The sequence below is a fragment of the Aquarana catesbeiana genome, linkage group LG03 (genome assembly GCF_042186555.1).
Source record: "Aquarana catesbeiana isolate 2022-GZ linkage group LG03, ASM4218655v1, whole genome shotgun sequence".
Taxonomy (NCBI): domain Eukaryota; kingdom Metazoa; phylum Chordata; class Amphibia; order Anura; family Ranidae; genus Aquarana; species Aquarana catesbeiana.
This window is the reverse complement of record NC_133326.1, coordinates 623,579,930-623,605,847: the sequence shown is the minus strand read 5'-3', so window position 1 is coordinate 623,605,847 and position 25,918 is coordinate 623,579,930. Positions and strand designations below refer to the sequence as shown.

At 45.7% G+C, this 25,918-nt stretch overlaps 1 protein-coding gene across 1 annotated transcript in view; it reads left to right on the top strand.

The window, feature by feature from the left end:
- The first annotated feature begins 243 nt into the window (after nt 1-243).
- The window catches only part of LOC141133169 (G protein-coupled receptor kinase 5-like), a 125,329-nt gene continuing 99,654 nt past the window's right edge, over nt 244-25,918 (top strand). The window contains exon 1 of the mRNA XM_073622362.1: nt 244-718. Within this exon, the coding sequence (XP_073478463.1) occupies nt 667-718 (52 nt within the window). The 5' untranslated portion in view covers nt 244-666. The remainder of the gene's footprint in view (nt 719-25,918) is intronic.

The following is a 25,918-nucleotide window of genomic DNA, read 5'->3' as shown; positions in this document are numbered from 1 at the left end:
ATGTCAGTCTCTGATTTGTGGAGGTAGCACACAGAAGCCAGCATGGTCCACACATCGGATCACTATGACAGCCAGGGACCTGACACCTCCTGAGCGCTCCTGTCAGCCTGCAGAGAATAGATTGGTCAGACTAACACCCAATCAAAGGCGTTGCCCCGGGAAACCCTCATCCCCGCCCCCCCTGCACACTACAACTCCCGGCACCCCCTGCGCGGCCCCGACCGTGACGTCAAAGTGCAGGCCCCGCCCCGCCCTGGGCCGCTCAGTCTCCGCCAGCCTCTAGGTCCATGTTACTTCCTGCTGCCTCTGCCCCGGGGATCGGCAGGCGTGGGGTGTCCCCAGTCCGAGGAGAAGAACCCGAAACCTTCTGTCCTTATCCGTGAGAGCTCCGCCGGGACATGGGGCTCCCCTCCCCCCAATAACTTCTAATCCCGGCCCCCTCCCCCCATTTATGATGAGGATTTATTGTCAGTGCTGAGCCCCCAACACTGTGCCCCCCCCCCCTCCCCCCTTCATCTATAGATCCAAGCCGGGACTTTTCTCTATTCTTCATCTCCTCCATTGATGAGATCCCCCCATTGATCCGGATTTGGGGTGACCCCCCCTCCCCCCAAGTTTGGGGTGGAGTATCGGTGAAGCCGGCGTTGTGAATGAGCCCCGGAGACCATGGAGCTGGAGAATATCGTCGCCAACACCGTCCTACTAAAAGCCAGAGAAGGTAAGGACTGCTCGCCGTCCACGCCACCGCCATGCCACACTTTTATAGCAATTTGATTTTGTTCTTTTATATCTTTTTTTTTTTTGTCTTTATTAGTAAAAAAAAAAAAAAAATATATATATATATATATATATATATATATATATATATATATATATATATATATATATATGTATGTATGTTTTATTATCTCTGTAATAGTTAAAGGGGATCTCCGGGAATGACAACTCCTTTTAGGGTTCACAGGGGTGGCGGTACATGCAAGTGGTTGAGCGGCAGTTTTATTATTACCCTCCCACCTCAACTGCCCACCTACTGCCTAGAATACAGCCAGGGCAGGGGGGGGCTGGTCACGTGAAGATTGGCGCACACCTTGGGGAGTTGTCAGGTGGTGCTGGTGGTCAAACTTGGCTGGTCAAGTCAGTGGATTCATGCCGTGGGGCAAATGCTTGGTTGGTGATTGCTGCACGTTATGCTCTAAATTGTACTGGGGGGGAAGAAAAAAAAATCAAAAACAATGGAAGAATGGGTATTCCGGAGGCAGCAGGGTGGCTTTCCAGAGGATGGAGTGCACAAAGCAAGGTCCATAAAGACGTGGGTGAGCGAGTTTGGGGTGAAGGAACTTCTTAGCCTGCACAGAGTCCTGACCTCAACCTGATAGAACACCTTTGGGATGAATTAGAGCGGAGACTGTGAGCCAGGCCTTCTCATCCAACATCAGTGCCTGACCTCACAAATGTGTTTCTGGAAGAATGGTCAAACATTCCCATAGACACACTCCTAAACCTTGTGGACAGCCTTCCCAGAAGAGTTGAAGCTGTTATATCTGCAAGGGGTGGGCCAACTCAATTTTGAACCCTACAGACTAAGACGCCATTAAAGTTCATGTGCGTGTAAAGGCAGGTGTCCCAATACTTTTGGAAATATCAGTGCCCACACAGCTGGTCTGGTGGTCCAGGATTTGAAATTCCTGCTGCTCTTCCCCCATCTTTCAGTAGGGCTTCCAGGATGGATCAGAGCAATTCTGATGGACAGGTGCTGGAATGCAGCCACTTTAACCAATCAGAATCGCACTGTTCCATCCTGGAAGCCCCACGGAAAGATTTGAGGAGGAGAAGAGCGTGAATTTCAAATCCCGGACCACTACACCAGTTGTGTGGGCACTGACCACTCATCTCCTAATGGAGGTAAGTACAGCGGGGACCGGCGAGGATGTAGGGTGTTTGCCTTTTTTATGAATTTGTATTTAAAGTGTAAACTCAACTTTTCACAGAATGAAAATGTGAACTAATGGCTGAAAGCCTCTCCCCACTGCAATACTCTCCCTCCAGGACTGTGTAGTGGAGTGTTCCAGTGTCTGGACCATTACACCTGCTGGTGTGGGTGATGGAGATGGTACAGCAGGTAAGTTCAGCGGGCACCGGGGAGAGAATGTTGGGAGTTAACACTTTATTTCTTTTGAAAAGGTATGCCAACTCCCAACCCCTCCTCGGTACCCACTGCACTTATCTGCTGTAAGTACCATCTCCACCACCCACACCAGCCGGTGTATATGGGCCAGACACTGGAACACTACACAGTCCTGGAGGCCGGGTAGCATCGTAACACTGGTCATCGAGGCCACATTACTGTGCTAACCAATGAGAATCTCTTCTGAGCCTTCTTTCTTCTACTATGGGTCCCTGAAGAAAGGGGAGGTTCTGGTTGGTCAGTGTGCTGACCAATGACTGTTAACTGTTATGAGTATTATGATGCTACTTGGTCTGGTCCAATAAAATGCCTAGTGTGGCCAAGAGTGTGACCATTTACAGCAGGTAGGTGCAGCAAGACAGGCGAGAGTAGAGGTGTGTGTGTGTGTATGTATATATATGTATATATATATATATATATATATATATATATATATATATATATATATATATATATATATATATATTTATTTATATTCATACATACATGCACCTCTACTCTGCCCGGTCTTGCTGTACCTTCCTGCTGTAAATAGTATTATATTGGACTTTTTAATTAATATCATGAATTTAAATGAGTTTGTCGGCCATTATTGTCACTTTAGCGCAAGAGAAGCTCAAGAAAAATGATCCCTTGCGCTCCCATTGTGGTGTAAAAAATCTTGCTTGCTGCATTTTTGGTCAGTTAAAAAAAAATGCACTACCTCGTTTGAAAACGCATGCGTTACGTTTTTGATGTGGTTTTTGAGTCACATGACCTATGAAAAACACACCATAAGCAATAGTATCATCGTGGCAAACCTGCGTGCATTTTCGGTGCCATTATTGGCACCTTTTTCTTTATCGGCAAAATGCCGGAAACACCATTTTTGGCTGCCAAAATTTCTGTGCATCTCTAGTGGAGAGGGTGTTTGCTTTTCTATGAGAACTTATCCTTTTAAATAGAACTATAGGCAAAACTTTTTTTTTATTTTTTTATATTGGATAGAGTAGGGGAGGGTTATACTAGGAGAGACTGCACTTTAGAGCAGGGGTGCCCAACCTTTTGAGGAGCGAGGGCCACTTTAGCGACTTGGTAACAGGTCACAATGAGCGTAGCAGGCGGGCGGCAGCTCTGTGTCCACTCTGCATATGTAGGGCAGACGCAGATGCAACCCGCTCTACCCTAAGGGCCCTCTGATCTGCCCAGACAGAAGGGGATAGATCCCCTTCTGTTTGTTTTTTTTAAGCAGATCGGATTACAGATAGGTGGGTGTAAGCAGAAACAAGTCTGTTTACATCTGCCACTCTATAGAGGTGAACGGAGGGTCCGATTGGGTCCGCCTGAAAGACAGGCAGACCCAATTGGACCGATCGTGTAAAAGGGGCCTAAGGCTGCGGTTTACCTGCATCTCAACTGACCTCGATCTTCACTTCTTCCTCAGGATTCCTGCAGCTGGTTGCTGCTGTCCCCCAGGTGGTTATAACTGGTGGCTGCTGCTGGCTGTCCTCCAGGGCGGGTACTGCTGTTGGGTACTGGTACCGGTGGCTCTGGTACCGGTGGCTCTGGTACTGGTGTCTGAGATTGCGGGTTCCTGTGTATTAGTGTGACAGAAGACAGAAGCATGCGGCTGCTGTAGAGAGCAGAGCCGATGCTTCCTGTCACAGGCGGAGTACATTTGGTATCGCTCTGCCTGTGAAGGTGCCGGCGCTATACAGGAAGCATTGGCTCTACTTCCTCTAGCAGTGGCTCAGTTCTTCGCGCTGATGCTCGGAGATGGCGGGTCGGGAACCCGCGATCTGGGCTTGCTGACCCGCCATCTCAGAGCAAGACATGGCGGGCCACATCGGAGGGCGCCGCGGGCCAGGGGTTGGGCACCCATGCTTTAGAATTATCTCTGTAGCACCCTCTATTGTAGAGTGCTAGATAGTGTACATAGTTTTTTTGTTTAGTGTAGGTAATTTTAGGCTTGGCTGGCAGCCAAGCCTGTGTTTGAATCTGGGTCAGAGTGAATGGCTCAGGGAGACTGGATGACTCACCAGGCAGCACCTCTGGAACCTTGGAGAAGTTTCCAGAAGAATGGGAGGGAGGGTGGGCATTGCCTGGAGTGTTGCGGAGGCCCCCCGACAAATGGGCTGGCAGGGAGTAGGCCCCTCTTAAATACTCTGGGTCAGGCCAGCAGGGACAGTGTGAGGTTGGGTGGAAGCTGGAGATGACGTGCTGAGGAGGGCCACTGAGGGTAGCCCCCCAGTCAGTTAATTTGTTTAATTTTTTTTTTTGCCATCTGTGTACCATTGGGGAGATTTCCCTTCACTTCCTGTCCCAAACCCAACAGGAAGTGAGGAGAAATTTCTCCAAAGTGAGGGAATCCACGGTTGTCACCAGAACTAGTGTCCCTATTGGAAAATTTCCCCTCAATCCCTGATTCTGAGTAGTCACCAGAACAAGAATATTCTTTCACTTTCAATGATAAGGGAAATGGAACAAATGGAGAGAGTGAATCCCGCTAATGGGAGAACAGACAGCAATAAAAACTGACAGGTGTTCTAATCCATCACCACTCTATCCAAAACTAAAAAAAAAAGGTTTAGCCTTTGAATATAGTCTAACCCTTCCCTTCTATTCAAAATATTAAAGTGGAACTAAACGCATCAACGTATGTTTAAAAAAAAAAAAAAAAAAAAAAAAAGTTACATTCCCTGTTAGTGCCGGGAATGTAACTGTCACATTGGTTGTGCTCTCCACCAAACTGTCATACCATCAAATGGGTGGCGTCATAACTGATCACATGTGCAGCACACGTGGCAGTTGAAGATCAGAGGCCAAAATGGTAGCTTTCTTGGCTGAAGACGATAGGAGGATTTACTTCCACTTTAACCACGTGCCGACTGTATAACTTGCATATACGGTGGCACTGCTGCACAGGATCGTGTACCTAGTACGTGACCCTTCACTTTCGGGTAGGGGTCCCGCTCTGGTTATACACAGCGGGTACCAGGGACTCGATGTCCGCCGGCATCCACCGATCCTTTGGTGCAGAGGGAGAACGGAGGTCTGCCTATGTAAACAAGGAAGATCGTCGTTCTGTCAGTAGGGAAGGCATTGATCCTGTGTCTCTGCAAAGCAGGAACAGGGATCCATGCCTTCTTTTAGTAAAATCACCTCGCACAGTACACAGTCACTGGCTAGGCACACATTTAACCCTTTGACTCCTTCCCAGCCAGTGTCATTAGTACAGTGACGGTGCATTTTGTAGCACTCATCACTGTATTAGTGTCACTGGTCCCCAAAAAGTGTCAGGTAATGTCATAATGTCCACCGCAATATCGCAGTTCCACTCTAAACCAATGATCGCCGCCATTGCTAGTAAAATAAATAAGTTAGAGATGCACTGAAATTTCGGCCGCCAAAACATTTAGTCCGAAAATGGTGTTAGCGGCAGAATGTCGATAAGAGAAAAGGTGCCAATAATAAAACTGAAAATGAAGCACGTTTTTATAATGATTTTGGGCCGATTTTACTAGAATTGCTCTGCTTATGGTGTGTTTTTCATAGGTCATGTGACTAAAAAAAAGCATCGAAAATGTAACACGGGTGCGTTAATGATGTGTTCTTGCTGCGTTTTCAATGCATTTAAACTGGGAGGTACATTTTTGTGCTTTTTGTTTGTTTGTTTGTTTTTTGTTTTTTTTTCTGACCAAAGATGCACCAATCTGGATTTTTAACATCACGACGGAAGCGCCAGGGACCACTACGAAGACATACATAGAATTTAAAATGATACCTTTTTCTTGTGCTAAAGGTGCCAATAATGGCTGACAATAAATTCATTTAAATTGGTATTAATAAAGTCGAATGTAATACAATTTATATATAAATATTTTTTAAATATTGTCATTTTCGGGCAAGTGCATCCTAAATTTTGGGTTTCGGCACCAAAATTTCCATTCGGTGCACCTCTAAATTAAATAAAAATATCCCATAGTTTGTAGACGCTATAACTTTTGAGCAAACCAATCAATATACGCTCATTGGTATTTTTTTTTTTTTTTTTTTTTTGTAGCAGAATACATATTGGCCTAAATTGATGAAGAAATTAGAGTAAAAAAAGAAATATTATTTGTCTTTTTTTTTTTTTTGTACAAAAAATAAACCACAGAGGTGATCAAATACCACCAAAAGAAAGCACCAACAAAGGGACATAAGTTTGTATTTGTGCACAGTGTCGCACAACCTTGCAATTGTCTGTTAAAGTAACACAGTACCGTATCGCAAAAAATAGCCTGGTCATGAAGGGGGGTAAATCTTCCGGAGGTTAGTTAGTTAGAGGAACTGCATTCTGCTCACATAATCTGTAATAAAAACACCTTTGCCATTTTGAAGTTTTCCCTCCAACCACTCTGCATATTATTTTATATATACGGTGATTCTGTACTTGCCAAATATGCTGCAGAAATCTCCCTCCATCGAGTCTGGCTGCAACCATTTTAAATGTGGGCAGCTGAAGCTGCTGCCTGTTCACTTCCTGGATTTACACAGACACACCTGCAGCTCTCATTGACCCTCTTATGACTCATCCCCCCTCCCTTCCTGGCAAACTCTCATGAGTGTGTGAGAGAGCTGTGTATGATGTCATAACCCTAGGCTTATTACCAGACAAGAAACAGGAAGCGGGTTGTATAAGGTATTTACTAGCAGGAAAAAAATGTTTTACTATCCAAAGTTAAGACAACAAGGGCAGAAGATTCAATAGATGGAATGATGAAAAAATGACTCAAGTTCTGCTTTAATATAGCTTCAAGAAACTATTAGATAAGCACCTGAATGACCACAACATACAGGGATATACAATGTAATACTGACATATAATCACACATAGGTTGGACTTGTGTCTTTTTTTGACCTCACCTACTATGTAATATGATCGTGTTCTGATCAATCGGATTCAGATTACATGGTGGAAACAAAGATGCGATTGATAGCTTGCTATGGTAAGTTACAATTTGTATCTTAGCTGTTGATCAGACTCCACTTACGTGTGGAATATCGATCGAATGGGTTGTCCACTATAGATCCATTAGTCCTTTCAAAAAGAGATCGATCGGAAAATAAACTGATCATTTATTGAAGCATGTGTGGCCACCATTAGATTTACCATATCTATAAAATATGTGGACCTAACTAAAGCATCCAATCAGGCAGGCCCTTGTACGGTAGATCTATCGGAGATTGTACGGTCAGCTTCTGGTAGAGAGAAGCACTCTTTTGATTTGTGCCGAGGACCATTGTCACCAGAATACAGGGGGGGGGGGATTTATCAAATCTAGAGCAGCTGTAACCAATCAGATTTTCTTTTGGCTTTTTCAGTCCAGCTTTGAACAGGAAAGCTGGAAGCTAATTGGCTGCCACAATTCCCTTCAGAATGAGGACAGATCAAAAAAGTTGAGTTGTCACCGGAACTGAAATAGAGAGGAGGTCTTACAAGGGGGCTTCTCCCAGTAACGGCCGTGTTTAAGGCTCGGTTCGCACTGCTGCGATGGGAGAACCCCGTGCAAATCCAGTACTGGTTCCCGAATCGCATACAACTCGCAGGTATTTCACACTGCCCTATGTGAACCGCTGCGGCTGTCCATATAAAGTTAATGACACTCCCAGATCAGTTCGCATATCGCAGTGCGAACTGTCAGTTCGGACAGGAATCGGATCGCATGGGTTTGAACACACAATGTTATCCGATTCTGGTGTGACCAAAAAAAAGTTCCTGCACAATTTTGGTCCGAATGCGATGCGAATTCCGCCATACGATCTGCAGACAGCAGTGTGAACCCGGCCTTAACCAAAAAACGTTTTGTTTTTAGTTCTATTACATAGGGGGAGACTGGTGTACACAGAATGTGGCACAGCTGTGCATAGTAACCAATCAGCTTCCAGGTTTCATTGTCAAAGCTAAATTGAAGAAGCTGAAGTTAGAAGCGGATTGGCTACCATGTGCAGCCGCACCAGATTCTGTGTGCTCCAGTTATAGTAAATCTCCCCCAAACTAATAACGTTCTTTCTGCAGCGCTTCCTCTGGATTGGCGCTCCCCGCGTCAGATTGTACATCCCGGCAGTTAGAATCTTTTCCTCGGTTTATGTCGCCCTCTCACATTTTTATGACAAACGTTTTTAGTTTTTATTTATTTTTGGCCGCTCGCCTGTGTTTAACAAGCCAGGAGATTCTATGGACTGTTTTGCAAGTCAAAGAATTGGTGTGAATGGGAGATGTGGGATGAGCGGCGGAGAATCTCCAGACATATTGTTGTATTGTGCAGGTGACAGGTCACCTTTCAGAGCAGCCATGGATTACACTGCAGTGTTAGTAATATGTTCAGTCTTTGATCTGGTTACGTATCATTTTATGACTTCCTCAGCACGGATGTTTTTGTGGTTTGAGTTCTTGGCGCTGTATTCTGTTTCAGTATGACAACCATGTGATTGTTCTAAACCTCTGGGGCCCAATCTGAAGCCTAGGGGCCGAATGTGGCCCTTTGGCACTTTTTGTGTGGTCCTCAGGGCCCCTGCAGACACTGATCTGTTTCCCTATTGCCCTGTTATAGCTGTGATCTCTAACAGTTGGATGTAATGTCTCCAATCTGTAACTCTGTAATCACGTCAGTCTCTCAACAAGCCTATATCGTGTTCAACCTCTAGCAGCATGTACAGTCTCTGACCATCTCCTGTGCCACGTCCGCAGTCTCTGACCATCTCCTGTGCCACGTCCGCAGTCTCTGACCATCTCCTGTGCCACGTCCGCAGTCTCTGACCATCTCCTGTGCCACGTCCGCAGTCTCTGACCATCTCCTGTGCCACGTCCGCAGTCTCTGACCATCTCCTGGTGTCTCTGCTGTCTCAAAGACTGAATAATAACTAGAAGTGCACCGAATAGAAATTTTGGTGCTGAAACAGGAAATGCAGAATGCACTTGGCCGAAAGACAGTTTTATAAATTATTTTATATAGAATTGTATTATAGTCAACTTTTTAAATTAATATCATGAATTTAAAGTGTAACTTCACCTTTACAGAAAAATCTGTAAGGTGAACTTACACAGTACACCCTTTTTGATGTGCTTTTTGAGTCGCATGACCCACAAAAAAAACATAAGCATAGTAAGGTCGTGACAAAATTGCATGCGTTTTCGGTGCCATTATTGGCCGCTTTTTATTTTAGCGGCAAAATAATAACACCATTTTGGGCAATATGTTTTGGCCGCCAAAATTTCAGTGCATCTCTAATAACTTAATTTTACGTGTGTCCCTTTTGGTGATGTCAAGGACCACCCTTGAGGGGGCCCCCCTTATCAGTAAAGTTGATCACCACTGTTCTAGACTTTCTGAGAGCTCAAAGATGGGTGATTTCCGAAAAGTGGATCCTTCTATATGTAATAGTAGGTGGTCACATTCAACTGAAAATATTCTTTAATGTGGAAGATGTTTCACAGGTTTTCCAAGCCACTTCTTCAGTTCTTATGACATCTTAGACCACAGATGTCAAACACATGTCGGGGCCGAATCTGTCCCGCCGAATCTGCCCCTGAACCCAGCGCTCTGTCCGTAGCGCGGCCGCTGAACCCAGCGCTCTGTCCGTAGCGCGGCCGCTGAACCCAGCGCTCTGTCCGTAGCGCGGCCGCTGAACCCAGCGCTCTGTCCGTAGCGCGGCCGCTGAACCCAGCGCTCTGTCCGTAGCGCGGCCGCTGAACCCAGCGCTCTGTCCGTAGCGCGGCCGCTGAACCCAGCGCTCTGTCCGTAGCGCGGCCCCTGAACCCAGCGCTCTGTCCGTAGCGCAGCCCCTGAACCCAGCGCTAATTACTACTTAAATTAAAAACTCGTTATAATTAAATGCTGAGGCAATTATTTAGTATGCTAGAGTAGATACATAGTCTTCGATATACAATCGGCCCCTTAAGGACAACCATATTGCTGATGCGGCCCCCGATGAATTTGTATTTGACACCCCTGTCTTAGAAAATCAACATTCCATGGTGCCCACAAAAATTCTTTTAGTAGCAGAGTGTACTGCATCATTTATACACTTATGTACATAAAAGCAAGCATGCGCATAAATTCATTCTATAGTGGCTGGAATAAATGAATGTTCTCGGTAGTACCAAGAGTTTACATGCATAAGCTTTTAAATGCCATAGGCCTTTCTGCGGACATCATTACACGTCAAACAAGCTGCAGTTCCAGCTCCTGGGATGAAGATCCAGTATAGATGGGAGTATTTTATTACACCCATTCGTATGATAATTCGTCTTTTCAGACAGATTTGGCAGCAGATTTGGCTACATGTATTTTTATTTCCTTAGATTTTATTTGGAACAAATAAAAAAAAAAAAAAAAAAAAAAAAAATGGGGAAAAATGTATTTGCTTTTAATATTTTCCCAAGAGAATGTTTACGTAATTTGCGCACCGTCATGTATGTACCTTAAAATATAATCAACGATGTCTGCTGACTAAAATGAAGTCACCCTAGTGGGACTTTATGTAATGTAGCGGAATGGTAAAGCTCAAAGTGACTGTGCTTGTTTTATCTTAGGAGATCTTTATTCCCCTTTCAACACTGCCACGCATGCAAGGGACGAAAAATTTCATATGAATTGTTAAAGTATAACTAAAGGCAAAACTATATTTTTTTTTTTTTTAGTTTTGGATGGAGTGGAGAGGGATTAGAACACCTGTCAGTTTTTATCACTGTCTCTGCCCCCCTGTTAAAGAGATTTACCATTATTAAAAGTAAAAGAAAAAAATCCCAAATTTTGGGTTATCCCCAGAAAAGTATTAGAGAGGAATTCATCCGATGGGGACACTAGTTCTGGTAACCCGGGTTCCTCAAGGAATTCCCTTAATTTGCAGGGATTTCCTCACTTCCTGTTTGGCTATGGGACAGGAAGTGAAGGGAAATCTCTGCAATGGGACACATGGACGGGGAAAAAAAAAAAAATCTGACGGGTAAGCCTCCCTTGCTTTATCCAAAATGAAAAAAAAAAAGTTTTGCCTATAGTTCTACTTTAAGCCTGGTACATGTGATGAGAATATCGGACGAATGATTGTGGGTTTTTTTGGCATTCTAGTCTGTCAAACGAATAGCAAGGCTGCTTTCACACTGAGGCGGTTTTCAGGTGTTTTAGCGCTAGAAATAGCCTCCAGCGCCTGAATGCCGCCTCCCATTAATTTCAATGTGACTTTTCACACTGGAGTGGTGTGCTTGTGGGACGTTCTGAAAAGTCCTTGCAAGCAGCATCTTTGGGGCGGTTTGGGTATATATACAGCGCTCCCAAAATGCCCTGCCCATTAAAATGAATGGGCAGCTCTGCCGAAGCGCCGCAACGCGGAGTCTTTTAACTCTTTCTTCGGCTGCTAGTGGGGGTTGAAAGCGCTCCACTAGCGGCTGAAAAGTTACGTTTGTCCCTTCGGATAATTTTGCATGAATTGTTGACTGGCTCTCGATCAGTTATCGTACAATCGCGCTGAATGCGGTATTTTTCATCCGATTTACTTATCCCCTGTACTAGGCATTAGGCATAACATTGAACATTATACCGATATTGGTGCCGATACTAAGCATTTGCATGAGTACTTATACTGGTGCAAATGCTCCGATGATAAAACTGAATTTTTTTTGCGATTTAATTGCAACTTTCATTGACTTCTGTGAAATGATATTGGAGGTACAAATTGAACTGATCTGCGGCTTTTAAAATCACAAAAGTAGTGCAGGGACTTTTTTTTTTTTTTTTTTTTTTTTCTTTTACTGGGTATTTATTAAAGTTTTTCAGTATAACGAGAAAAAAGGCAGTACAGAAATGAAGTGTACACATAAAATATCAGTACACTTTGTACAAGGATTGCACTGCAAAAGCAAGATGAGAGCAGCAACAATGTAATACTGCAACAGAACATGGATAAGACAGGACATACGAGACCTTAATTTGTGAAAAGAATAAGAGCGTCTAAGACATAAGGGTCGTTTGTTCACGGAAAATGGCAAAAGAACATCCAGGCAATATCGTGCAGTCTGAACCACTTATGTCTTCACGATTCTGAGGCACAAATGGAAGATATAAGTGGTGAGGCCTGCCCAACATTGACTATTTGTAATTCTTATTCTTCTAGCATTAGTAAATAGATAAGCAGGTATATTATATTTGTGTTTTTTATTTTTTTTTTATTTTTATTTTTTTTACATTTCTTCAGTTACTGCCTGAGTTTTTTATATATTTATTTATTTTTGCCTAGGCACTCCGCCTGCATGCATGAGCTAAGGGCAGATGGATTCCAGGAAGTAATTGCTTCATGAATCATCCGCCCTTACTCAAGATGGCCACGGGCAGAAATGCTATAGGGGGTGTTTTTCAAAGTGATTTCTCAGCAAAATAAAGCATGGAGTCATGGATGGGGGCGTTTGCTTTGAATATTAACTTCTTGCTGCCCGCACTATAGCTGAATGATGGCTACAGTGCAGGCTTACTTTGCCGGGAGGACGTCTATTGATGTCCTCCTGTGATCGTGCCTCCTGCGGTGCACTTTGTAATCGTTGAGTCCGAAGAACTCAGCTGGTCACAGATCGGGGTAAATGGCCAATCGCAGCGGTCCCTTACCATGTGATCAGCTGATCACAGATCGGGGTAAATGGCCAATCGCAGCGGTCCCTTACCACGTGATCAGCTGATCACAGAATGTAAACACAGCCAGGTATCAGCTTTTCTTTCTTCATGCTGACAGTGTGAGGAGAGATGAAGAGAGCTGATAACCAGCTTCTGTTAAACGAAGTTCCAGTCTCCTGTGAAAAGAGATAAAAGCCAGCAGCTACAAAAACTGTAAAACTGTAGCCTCTCACCTGACCCACGATCCAGCGATGTGCTCGCCCCAGTCGGTTTCACCCGCTATCTTCGTTCCTCGGCGCTGGCATCTTTACTATGGGTACGCGGCTGTGACAGCTTGTGGCTTCACAGCCGGGTGCCCACTGCGCATGCACGAGTAGCGCTGTGCATCTTGAGTGGTCGATGCAGTCTTCTGGGACCTTTCAGTGTCACAAAAGACTGCGGGGGAGGGAGAAGAACTTCCGTTTCCCACCGCCTAGATGGTCATAATAGAATTCGGAGCGAGTATCTGTCAAAATCGGGTACCCGCTCCTCAAAAGTGCCAATTCTTTAAGAAGAAGGGGGACGAGTCCTTAAAGTGGAACTTCCCCGTTTGGATGGAGCTCCGCTTTAAAGGGATATCGGCACTGATAATCGGAGCACTGATTATTGGTGTCGTCCCACCAGTGCTGCCAATCAGTGCCCACCAGTGCCACCTCATCAATGCCTGTCAGTGCAGCCTATCGGTGAAGGAGAAAAATTACCTGTTTGCAAATTTTTTTTATTTTTTTTCTCAAATTTTCTGTAATTTTTTTTTTTTTCTGTTTAGCTAAAAACTAAAAAAAAAAAAAAAACCCAGTGATGATTAAATTCCACCAAAAGAAAGCTCTATTTGTGTGGAAAAAAAGATACCATTTTTAGTTTAGGTACAATGTTGCATGATGTCATTTAAAGTGTGACAGCGCTGAAACCTGAAAATTGGCCTGGGCAGGCAGGAAGTAAAAGTGCCCAGTAGGCAAGTGGTTAAAAATGAATTAAATGGCTTTTTTTTTTAGTTTGTGGTGCTCAGTTGCAGTGTAGCAGCTTTAATTGGGTTGTACTGCATTTCTAATGTATGTGTTTAGCTGATTTTCCACACTTTTTTACACTTTAGTACTCCATACAACCATTTGAAAATTCGCCTTGCATGGCCTCATTCGAATAGGTTGTTTGCCAGTGGTACTGCCACACCGCATTCACGACCGTGTGTACTAACTTGGTCGCTGGCCATGTTAACTTGTGGATGGGTAGTCAAGGGGTGTTAAAGTGATTGTAAAGTCTCATATATTTTTTAATATAAAAATAACAAACATGTTGCAGTGGATTTGCACAGAGCTGTCCTGATCCTCCTCTTCTCAGGTCCCTCTTCTGTGCTCCTGGCCCCTCCCTCCTGTTGAGTGCCCCCACAGCAAGCAGCTTGCTATGGGGGCACCCGAGCCAAGTCACAGCTCTGTGTCCCTTCAGACATGAAGCCCCGACCTGGCCCTGCCCCATCTCTCCCCTGATTGGCTAGCTGACTTTGGTAGTGTCCTAGCCAATCAGGATGGAAAGTCTCGGATGACTGAGACACTCGTGAACAGAGCGGGACCTCAGGTAAGTGTTAGGGGGTGTAAACCTTTGAGGTTTTTCACCTCAATGCATTCTATGCATTGAGGTGAAAAACCTCCTGTAATGCTGCAGCCCCCCTGGGCCCCCTTTTTCTTACCTGTATCCTCTCTATCCTGTCCCGGGGACGAGCACACCAGCAAAAACCGGTGTCTTGGGTCCTGATCGGATGGCTTGATAGCAGCGCAGCCATTGGCTTCCACTGCTGTCAATCATATCCAATGACCCAGGGGGTGGGGCCGAGTCATTCATTCGGCTTCTATGGACGCCGAATTAATGACTCAGGAGCGCACCCGCAAGGTAACCCCCTTCTCCCAAGGGGTTATCTAATGCGGGGAGAGCCGCAGAGGGACCCCAGAAGAGGATGTTCAGGGCCAAACTGCAAAACGAGCTGCACAGTGGAGGCAAGTATGACATGTTTGTTAATTAAAAAAAAAAAAACGAAGCTTTAGTGTGACTTTAATGCATAGATTGCATTAGGATAAACCTTTTGCCTTTGCAACCTCTTTAACCACTTAAGGACAGAGCCTCTTCTTGAGATGTGGTGTTTACAAATTAAAAACATTTTTTTTTTGCTAGAAAATTATTAGAACACCCAAACATACTTTTTTTTTTCTAACACCCTAGAGAATAAAATGGCGGTCGTTGCAATACTTTCTATCACACCGTATTTGCACAGTGGTCTTACAAGCGCACTTTTGTTTGGAAAAAATGGTACACTTTTTTTAATTAAAAAAAAATAAGACAACAGTAAAGTTAGCCCATTTTTTTTTTTTTTTTTATATTGTGAAAGATAATGTTATGCCGAGTAAAGTGATACCCAACATGTCACGCTTCAAAATTGCGCCCGCTTGTGGAATGGCGACAAACTTTTACACTTAAAAATCTCCATAGGCGACGTTTTAAAAATTCTACAGGTTGCATGTTTTAAGTTAGAGGAGGTCTAGGGCTAGAATTATTGCTCTCTCTTTACCGATCGCGGCAATACCTCACATCTGTGGTTTGAACACCATTTTCATATGCGGCCGCTACTCACGTATGCGTTCGTTTCTGCACGTGAGCTGGGCGTGATGGGGCGCATTTAAACATTTTTTTTCTTATTTTACCTTTTTTATTTTTTAATTTTTACACTTTACACTGTTTTTTGTAAATATCCCTTGTAATAGAAAAAAAGCACGACAGGATCTCATATTTACACTAAAATGCAATAAAAAAAAATTGTCATTTAAAAAAAAAAAAAATGGCCCTTTGAGAGCTATGGGCGGAAGTGACGTTTTGACGTGGCTTCCGTCCTGCAATGTTATGGAGACGGGTGGGGGCCATCTTCCCCTCATCTCCTTGCCCAGCAAGGGTGAAGATCTGATCGCCTCTGCTGCTGTCGACGGCTCCAGTAAGTGGCGGAGGGGCCCTCTCCCGCCGCCGATTAAAAGTGATCTTGCGGTGAATCTGCAGCAGAGACCACTCTTATTGGAAGGTGGACCGCCACCTGAAGAAGAGGATACGGTTATGGTTAGCTGCTGCCATAACAATGATATTCCTCTTCAAAGTAAGGACGTATATCGGCGTGCGGCGGTCCGGAAGTGGTTAAGGCCTCATGCACACTGCTGCTGGTAAACGGACATTTAGGGGAAGTTGGGCATTTTTTTCAGCTGCCCCTGAACTCTCCTCTGTTATCTTATCAGTACATGTACACAGGGACATTTATAGTCATTTCTAGGCAGTTGTGTTTAAAAGCTTTTTTTGGAAAGCACAAAAATGCGTTCAGGACGGATGTTCGGAGGCATTTAAAACGTCAAATGCCTGTAACAGCTTGTAAACGCGGTGACTCTCGTTTAGCCGCGTTTCGTTTACAGGCGTTTTTAATGGAGATGCATTTTTGATTATTTGGGGGGAAAAAAAAGGCTTCTAAACTCAAAGGCGGCTAAACGGACATTTTTAAACGTCGGTTACTATCTGTCAAGTTAAATCATTCAGGAGAGGTTTTAAAACGTCCCATGTACATTAAAGTGGAGCTCCACCCAAAAAATGAAACGTCCGCTTTAAGTGAAAGGGACCCCCTGACATGCCACATTTGGCATGTCATTTTTTTTGGGGGGGGGGGAGCGGATACCCTCTTTTTAGAGGCATCCAGCTCCCACTTCCTCCCGGGGCTCCGCGGAGCCGAAAGGAAGATCATCTCTCCCCCCTCCCTCCCTGCATTCTTCTGGGACACAGAAGATTGCCCAGGCATGCACAGTTACAATGCTGGCGCTGCGGAGAGGAGTGGGAGTGGAGCGGGGCTTCATGCACCCACATCGCTGGACTGTGGGATAGGTGAGTGTATGATAGGGGTGCAACGGATCGTCTCCGATCCGCGGAGGTTGATCCATACAGGACACCCGCGATCCGCGGAGCGCTCTGTGGCCTCGGCCATAGGAAAGGCCGCGGCTTCGGCCTAGCTCCGGAGCGGCGGTCATCTTGGTACACCCGGCGGCCGTTTAGCACGTGATTGCTCCGTCAAATGACGGAGCTATCACTTGTAAACGGCGTCATGTCATGACGCCGGTTCCTCTCTCCCCTCTGTGTACTGATCTGTACATTGGAGGGGAGAGATCGGATGGCAGCAGTGCCAATGCTCTGCTGCAATGCCCTGCCAATGCTCTGCTGCAATGCCCTGCCAATAGTCTGCCACACCCTGCCAATAGGGAGATTGTGGATATTACAGTGGGGGAGATTTTTTTGTTGATCCGAAAATGACTCGAACCGTGACTCCTGATCCGAGGAATGATCCGAACCGTGAGTTTTTTGATCCGTTGCACCCCTAGTGTCTTATTAAAAGTTAGCAGCTACACTTTTTGTAGCTGCTGACTTTTAAATGGGTGAAACTCTGCTTTAAGCCTAAGACTGGCTCAACTGCCTGTTTTTTTTAACACATTGAGCGCAACAAAATAAGCATTCCCCAGGAAATTATTTGTTAAAATGCTTACCCCAGCACTTTGTTTATAACTTTCATTGCTGCTTGCTGGCTCCTGCTTCCCTGAACTTCCAGTCTTCACAGGAAAGAACAGTGGACAGAGCAGTCTCCAGCCAGTCTGTTACTTTGGGGAGGGGGCCTGTGTTTCTATTGAGGCACACAGTGTAGGGAGATACAACTCTAGCCCCTGCATACAAGGGTGGCTGCATGAGAAAGGAGCCACTCTCAAACAGGTAATTTGGGGCAGTGGTCCATGACACCGGCTTAAACTGGAACTTAGTTAAAGCGGAGTTCCACCCAAAAATGGAACTTCTGCTTTTCGGAATCCTCCCCCCCTCCGGTGTCACATTTGGCACCTTTCTTGGGGGAGGGGGAAGCAGATACCTGTCTAATCCAAGTATTTTTTCCACTTCCAGACATAGATAGCTGCAGTATCTGCGGATATCTATGCCATGTCCGGCCCCTCCTCTGTCCCCGCCCACTGTCTTCTGGGAGACACACAGGTCCCAAAAGACAGCAGGGACCAGTGGGATCGCGCAGTAGGGAACCATGAAACAAGTGGGGTATAATGAGGCAGTAGGGAACCAGCCTGTGAAGCTGCAAGGCTTGACTTCATGATTCCCTTATTAAAGTTGGCGGCACCTCCACCCAGAGCCGAGGGACAGATCGGCTTCGGGTGCCGACATTGCGGGCGCCCTGGACAGGTAAGTGTCCATATTTTAAAAGTCACCAGCTGCAGTATTTTGTGGAACTCAGCTTTAAGATAAATCTGCTGCATATTCAAGAAGTGATTAAATCTGCTACTGAAAGTGCTTAACAAAACCTGGTCCCGTCAGGGTGTACACACTGGTCAATACGGTTCTCCACGTGAATTTTTGGAGAGACCCACGGGAGGCAATTTTTACATAAACCTATCGCAGACGCTACCCATCAGGAACGTATGCTAATCATTCATATTTTTATGGTAACGAAGCAAACTGGAAGTCACCGCTTCTTATGCCGCGTACACACGAGCGGACTTTCTATCCTACTTGGTCCGGCACACTTTCCGACGGACTTTGTCCGCCAGGTGCGCCGGACTTTAAAACGAACGGACTTGCCCACACACGCCGGGATTTTCCGGCGGGCTAAGTCCGCCCGTCTTTCCGACGGACTTTCGCCGGAGTTCCGGCGGACTTTCAGAATGAACGGACTTGCCCACACACGGACAAGTCCGTTCATTTTGAACGTGACTCAGGTGCGACGGGACTAGAAAAGGATGTCAATCTTGCCGCTTTTATCGGCTAGATTGACACCTTGCGAGCCCCGTCGCGGGGCATACCAGGCCCTTAGGTCTGGTATGGATTATAAAGGGGAACCCCGCTACGCCGAAAAAACGGCGTGGGGTCCCCCTAAAATCCATACCAGACCCCGATCCGAGCACGCAGCCTGGCCGGTCAGGAAAGGGGGTGGGGACGAGCGAGCGCCCCCCCCCCCCTCCTGAACCGTACCAGGCCGCATGCCCTCAACATGGGGGGTGGGTGCTTTGGGGGAGGGGGGCGCCCTGCGCCCCCCCCCCCCAAAGCACCTTGTCCCCATGTTGATGAGGACAAGGGCCTCTTCCCGACAACCCTGGCCGTTGGTTGTCGGGGTCTGCGGGCGGGGGCTTATCGGAATCTGGGAGCCCCCTTTAATAAGGGGGCCCCCAGATCCCGGCCCCCCACCCTATGTAAATGAGTATGGGGTACATGGTACCCCTACCCATTTACCTAGGAAAAAAGTGTAAGTAATAAAACACACTACACAGGTTTTTAAAATATTTTATTAAACAGCTCCGGGGGGGGGATCTTCCTCCGGCTTCGGGGGTCTTCTTCCGGCTTCGGGGGTCCCTCCGCTTCATCTTCTCCCGGCGTCCGGTTGGTTCTTCTCCGCTCTCCGGCCTCTTCTCCCGGTGTCGCAGGTCTTCGGCCGGCCCCTCCGCTCTCTTCATGTAGCTCTATTGCGAGCGGAGGTCCGGACTTCTTGGCTTCTTGGCTTCTTGGCTTCTTGGCTTCTTGGCTTGGCTTGGCTTCTCTTCTCTTCCCCCAGATGTTGACACGACGCTCTCTCCGGCTGGACTGGTTTCTGAGGGCTGCGTTGTGACTTATATAGGCGGAGACCCCGCCCCCATATGATGTCACAGTCCCTGGGCATGCTGGGACTGTGACGTTTTAGGGGGCGTGGTCGGGGGCGTGGTCGACCACGCCCCCTAAAACGTCACAGTCCCAGCATGCCCAGGGACTGTGACATCATATGGGGGCGGGGTCTCCGCCTATATAAGTCACAACGCAGCCCTCAGAAACCAGTCCAGCCGGAGAGAGCGTCGTGTCAACATCTGGGGGAAGAGAAGAGAAGCCAAGCCAAGAAGCCAAGAAGCCAAGAAGCCAAGAAGCCCAGAAGTCCGGACCTCCGCTCGCAATAGAGCTACATGAAGAGAGCGGAGGGGCCGGCCGAAGACCTGCGACACCTGGAGAAGAGGCCGGAGAGCGGAGAAGAACCAACCGGACGCCGGGAGAAGATGAAGCGGAGGGACCCCCGAAGCCGGAAGAAGACCCCCGAAGCCGGAGGAAGATCCCCCCCCCGGAGCTGTTTAATAAAATATTTTAAAAACCTGTGTAGTGTGTTTTATTACTTACACTTTTTTCCTAGGTAAATGGGTAGGGGTACCATGTACCCCATACTCATTTACATAGGGTGGGGGGCCGGGATCTGGGGGCCCCCTTATTAAAGGGGGCTCCCAGATTCCGATAAGCCCCCGCCCGCAGACCCCGACAACCAACGGCCAGGGTTGTCGGGAAGAGGCCCTTGTCCTCATCAACATGGGGACAAGGTGCTTTGGGGGGGGGGGCGCAGGGCGCCCCCCTCCCCCAAAGCACCCACCCCCCATGTTGAGGGCATGCGGCCTGGTACGGTTCAGGAGGGGGGGGGGGCGCTCGCTCGTCCCCACCCCCTTTCCTGACCGGCCAGGCTGCGTGCTCGGATCGGGGTCTGGTATGGATTTTAGGGGGACCCCACGCCGTTTTTTCGGCGTAGCGGGGTTCTCCTTTATAATCCATACCAGACCTAAGGGCCTGGTATGCCCCGCGCTCGCCGCAATAGGAAGATTTGTTTTTCCTATTGCAGCGAGCGCGAGATGCAATACCATCCCCTCGTGTCGTATTTGGTCTGTCGGACCAGCCTACACACGAGCGGGCTTTCCGTCGGACCAGCACACACACGAGCGGACTTTCCGCCCGAAACTGAGTCCGACGGAAAGATTTCAAACATGTTTGAAATCTAGGTCCGGCGGGCTTTTGGGAAGAAGTCCGCCGGAAAAGTCCGCCGCCGCCCACACACGGGCGGATTGTCCGGCACACTCTGGTCCGCCGGACCAAGTATGCCGGAAAGTCCGACCGTGTGTACGCGGCATTAGATTTGAAGAGGTTAAGGGTTCACGGTACGATCACCAACGAAAAATTGACAGCAATCCTTGAGGACATGTATGACAAATTCCAGTGGATTTGGCAGCCCTGGATAGACCACTTCCCGCCAGGGTGGATAAAAATTGATCATTTTAAAAAAAAAAATTAAAAATCGGATTTTTTTTTTTTTTTTATGTAAATCAGATTTTTTTTATTTTATTTATTTTTTTAATCAAATGTATTTTAATAAAATGCTTTTGGAGTAAAAATCTAAAGATAGTTTTCTATTCAAGGTAAAATAATAATTTTAGTTTATTCAGCATGAAATGGAGCTTGGTTATGTAGTATGAGGCTGTATATTCTGCAGTATTTATGTTTTTGGTAAACCCATTCAATGAATCCAAGCTCTGCAAGCTGAGATAACATGCACTGCATTGATGCATTCACACAATTTCGCAGTAACCATGAGATAGAACAAAGTTCAGGAATATTCCTTTATCCCATTGTTTTGCAAATCTATGTACACTACAAACTGTATGATTGAATCGGTTCTGATATCGCTGTTTTACTAACCTGACAGTTTATTATTCTAAATAGGAAAACTCCATTTTGTTTGCAAATATTAAAGATTCTAACTACCAGCAAGAATGAGTCCTTACATTTAAAGAGCACCTGTCATTTCAGATCCATCATGGCATTGCCTGTTAGCGGGCATCCCATCCACTCACCTGCTGCCGCCACGTCCCTCACCTTGTTGTGTCACTGCCACATCACTAGCCGTCCCATTTAAGTGAATGGGACTGTCGGTGAGTCAACAGCGGGTCAGAGGAGGAGCTGCTGCAGGACAGAGATGACAGTTCTTTAAAAAAATTGATTTGAATCGAGTTGATTTAAATCGGGCCTTTTTACTAGTGATTTAAATCAAATCCACCATGCTTCCTGCCCTCTCAAATGACCTCCCGATTTTTAGACCTGCAAAGGATCTATGTGGTACAGCTAATAAAAGCAAAAACATTGGGGTACCCATCTCCCTCTTCTCCCCCCCCCGCTCTCTTTTTCTTTCTTTGTTTTTGTCACAGCTTTTCTTATTTGATTCTCTCTCTCATTGCTGAGCTCATGTAGGCTCCAGTTGCACAGAGTAGGCCATGGCCGCCTAAATTTTATTTTTATTTTTTTTGGCCAGGCCCCCTTCTCATATCTTTCATTAGTTATGGAATGGTGGAGACATTAGTGGTTTTGACTGCACAATTTTGCCCGATAGTCTGGATGTTCCTTCTGGCCTCTTTTTGTGCACATATGATCCTAAAGCCTCGGGTGACTATCCAATTCTCACAAATTGATGTTCTCTAAGTTTTGTAGTACCTACATTCTATTACAGAATCGGACTGTGGTCGCTCCTATTTTGCGCTTGGGGAGCGAAATTTGTACAATGTGTACTGCTATTTTAAGTCCACGTTGAATTTTTGTATTGCTTTATTTCTCTTGTTATATTGGAAAATTTTAATAAAACTTCAGTAGAAGAAAAAACTGGTAAAATCACGAGTTGTACATGTTGAGCAGATGTTGATGAGAACTCGTGGGATCCCAGCTGCAGGTAGGTGCACCACGGTGGTTTAGGACGTAAAAAAAAGAGGCCTATCGGCCTTATTGGGATGGATAACTAAAAATGGCTGAAATATTTTGCATTGCTGGAGAAAATACTGCTATTGATTCCTTCCAGTATTGGCCACTTGCCTGGAGGTCTTGGTGTCACGCTGTCTAGCCTCCCAATGGTCCCTGGAAATGACCGCGGTTTTCCCTCTATGGAGAAATGGGTCCCGGTCACATAACCGCCTCCGTGTAAGTTACTAAAAGGAGCAGTGACCTGCTGACATCGCACTTCCTTCTATGGGCGGGTATTACTGCTGCAGCACTCGGTCACTTCCTGCCTGTGATTGGTCCACGGGTTATTGAGTTCCCGTGGTATCATGGGAAAGGTAGTTCAGCTTACAACCTAGTAAACGCCATGCAACATTTGCTGAATCTTCAGATCTTTCTCAGGAAACATGGTTAATGAAAGAGTATCTGTTGATGTCACATCACCCAAAATCGTCAGTTACTTAAAGCTCCTAAACTTGGCTCAAAAAAAGCCCATGTACAGTTTTTAGCAGCGTTTAAGTTAGCTTCAACCTCACTCTCTTGAAAGTGGAAGAATTACATTCAGGATAGGAACCTTTTGACCATCCACAGGAAAACGCTGCAAAACCACAACGCGATTTTGCCACGGTATATGTAGGCCAGTGTTCATGAAGCCTAAAGGCATTTCTGTTATAGATAAAGGCAGATAAGGGTCTAAACAGCCAGGCATCCCGAAGATCAGCTTTAAGCACTGTAAGCGGTTGGATCTGGTATTCATTTTTCTGATTAGTCACACACATGGGTTTCTTTTTTAATGTTTGAATTGCCAATTAAAGGTCAAAAAAAGAGGAAAAAAACATGTTGAAATTATTCCTTTTGAAAATTACATCACAAGTATTTTGATACTTCACACACTTTCCATGGGAAACTTTAAAGCAGTGGTAGGTAACCTTGAACAAAATAGAAGAGGTGAAAGTTGAGGTCAGTAGTAGGTGGCGCAGGATGCAGGGGGTCAGTAGTAGGTGGCGCAGGATGCAGGGGGTCAGTAGTAGGTGGCGCAGGATGCGGGGGGTCAGTAGTAGGTGGCGCAGGATGCGGGGGGTCAGTAGTAGGTGGCGCAGGATGCGGGGGGTCAGTAGTAGGTGGCGCAGGATGCGGGGGGTCAGTAGTAGGTGGCGCAGGATGCGGGGGGTCAGTAGTAGGTGGCGCAGGATGCGGGGGGTCAGTAGTAGGTGGCGCAGGATGCGGGGGGTCAGTAGTAGGTGGGGCAGGATGCGGGGGGTCAGTAGTAGGTGGCGCAGGATGCGGGGGGTCAGTAGTAGGTGGCGCATGGTGCAGAGGAGTAGACCCTGGCGTGCCCAGTTGCCAGTATCGCCCTGTACACATTGCTACTGCAATCATGTGATCTCGTGATCAGCTGTCAGTGGTGGCTTCAGTACAACGGATGCACCATAGCACACAAGAGAAAATCCTCTCGGAGTGGGACTATATATAGGCACTGAACAAATGTCAAATATTAAATGTTTATTGGTACAAAATGATGAAATCTAATAAGACATACAGAACATTATGCAAACTATAAGACAGGGTACAAACAATTCATAAGAGATGACATTTAACTCGTTTTGATGACTCTTCTTCAGAGGTGTCAAAGATATATGTTCTTACAAAAGATTTGTCTGGAAAAGTAAATATAGACATAAATACACTGGACTATAACCGTGTATATAGAAATACATACATGATACTTGATCTCCCGCCACAAGGCCAAAGGATGTGCTCCTCAGCCCCAGCTCCTTTTGAGGGAGCTTTTGTAGTGCACCACCTTGGTCTGGGCAACTTTTGGCCTTATGGTGGGCGTGTGGCGGGAGATCCGCACCAGTGCTACCCAGTGACCTCTCCATCTTGGTTTTAAGCCCCATACACACTATTAGATTTTCTGCTGATTTGTCCTCAGATTTACCAAAACCATGTAGTGCAAGGGCCTGCCTGATTGCATACAAATTGAAACTCTAAGGTTTGACCTAATATTATATGGTTTTGGTAAATTTGAAGACACAAATCTGCAAAAAATCTAATAGTGTGTATGGGGTCTTAGGCACAGTGGCATGCAGATTGATGCAACCTATATAATTGTGTCAGTTAAGTATCCATGTATGTATGTGTATTTGGTATAGTCAGTGCTTTTTTATGTCCAATTACTTTTCAGACAAATCTTCTGTAATAACATATATCTTTGACACCTCTGAAGAAGATTCATTGAAACACATTGGGTGTCTCCTCTTTTATGAATTGTTTGTATTCTGTCTTATATTTTGCATAATGTTCTGTTTTATCAGATTTTATCATTTTGTACCAATAAACAATTTTTATTAAATATTTGACGTTTGTTCAGTGCCCATATAGTCCCACCCTTAGAGGGGTTTTCTCTTGTGTATTTACTTGGGAAGATGGCACTCCACCCACTGTAAACCAGAGCTACCCCTCACGTTACACCATAGTAAGCCTATGGATGACATGTTTGTTATTAAAAGAAAAAAATATGTATACTTTACAACCACTTAAAGTGTTACTAAACCCAGGAGCCTGCTTCACTATATCTGGTCTCCCACAGTACAGAGAACATGGAAATGCAATTATTTTAGTAAATATAAACTGCTAAATACCTTTTCTCATCAACAATATATAACAGTCTTGTGACTTCTATCAGTGTCTGGTTAACCTGTTGCCAACCAGCTGCCGTTGTTATACAGCGGCAGGTTGGCACGGCTGCGCTAACCACCATAGGTGTACAATGGCCGCTTTAGGGCGTGCGCCGCTGATGCACGCGGCCGTGATGTTCACCAGCCACCCGCGATCGCTCCACAGAGAGCCAAAACGGGGATCTGTCAATGTAAACAACTCCTCTGACGGGAGGAGAGAGAACTACTGTTCCTAGTGATCAGGAACAGCGATCTCTCTCCTCCTCCACTCAGTAACATCCCCCAACAGTTAGAAACACCTCCTAGGGAACACATTTTACCCCTTGGTCGCCCCCTAGTGTTAACCCCTTCTCTGCCAGTGACCTTTACACAGTAACCGGTGCATTTTTATAGCACCGATTGCTGTATAAATGTCAATGGTCCCAAAAAAGTGTCCGCTCTGTCCGCAGCAATGTTGCAGTTCCGCTAAAAATCGCTGATCACGCTATTACTAGTAAAAAAAATTTGAAAAAATTTATAATAAAAATGCCATAAATATATCCCCTGTTTTGTAGACGCTATAACTTTTGAAAACCAATCAATATACGCTTATTGCGATTTTATTTTTTTTCCAAAAATATGTAGAAAAATACATATTGGCCTAAACTGATTTAGAAATTCGTGTGTGGTGTGTTTTTTTTTTTTTTTTTTTTTTTTTGTTTTTTTTAATTGGGATATTTATTATAGCAAAAAGTAAAAAAAAAATATATTTTTTTTGTTTATAGCGCAAAAAAAACCCCCAGGGGCGATCAAAT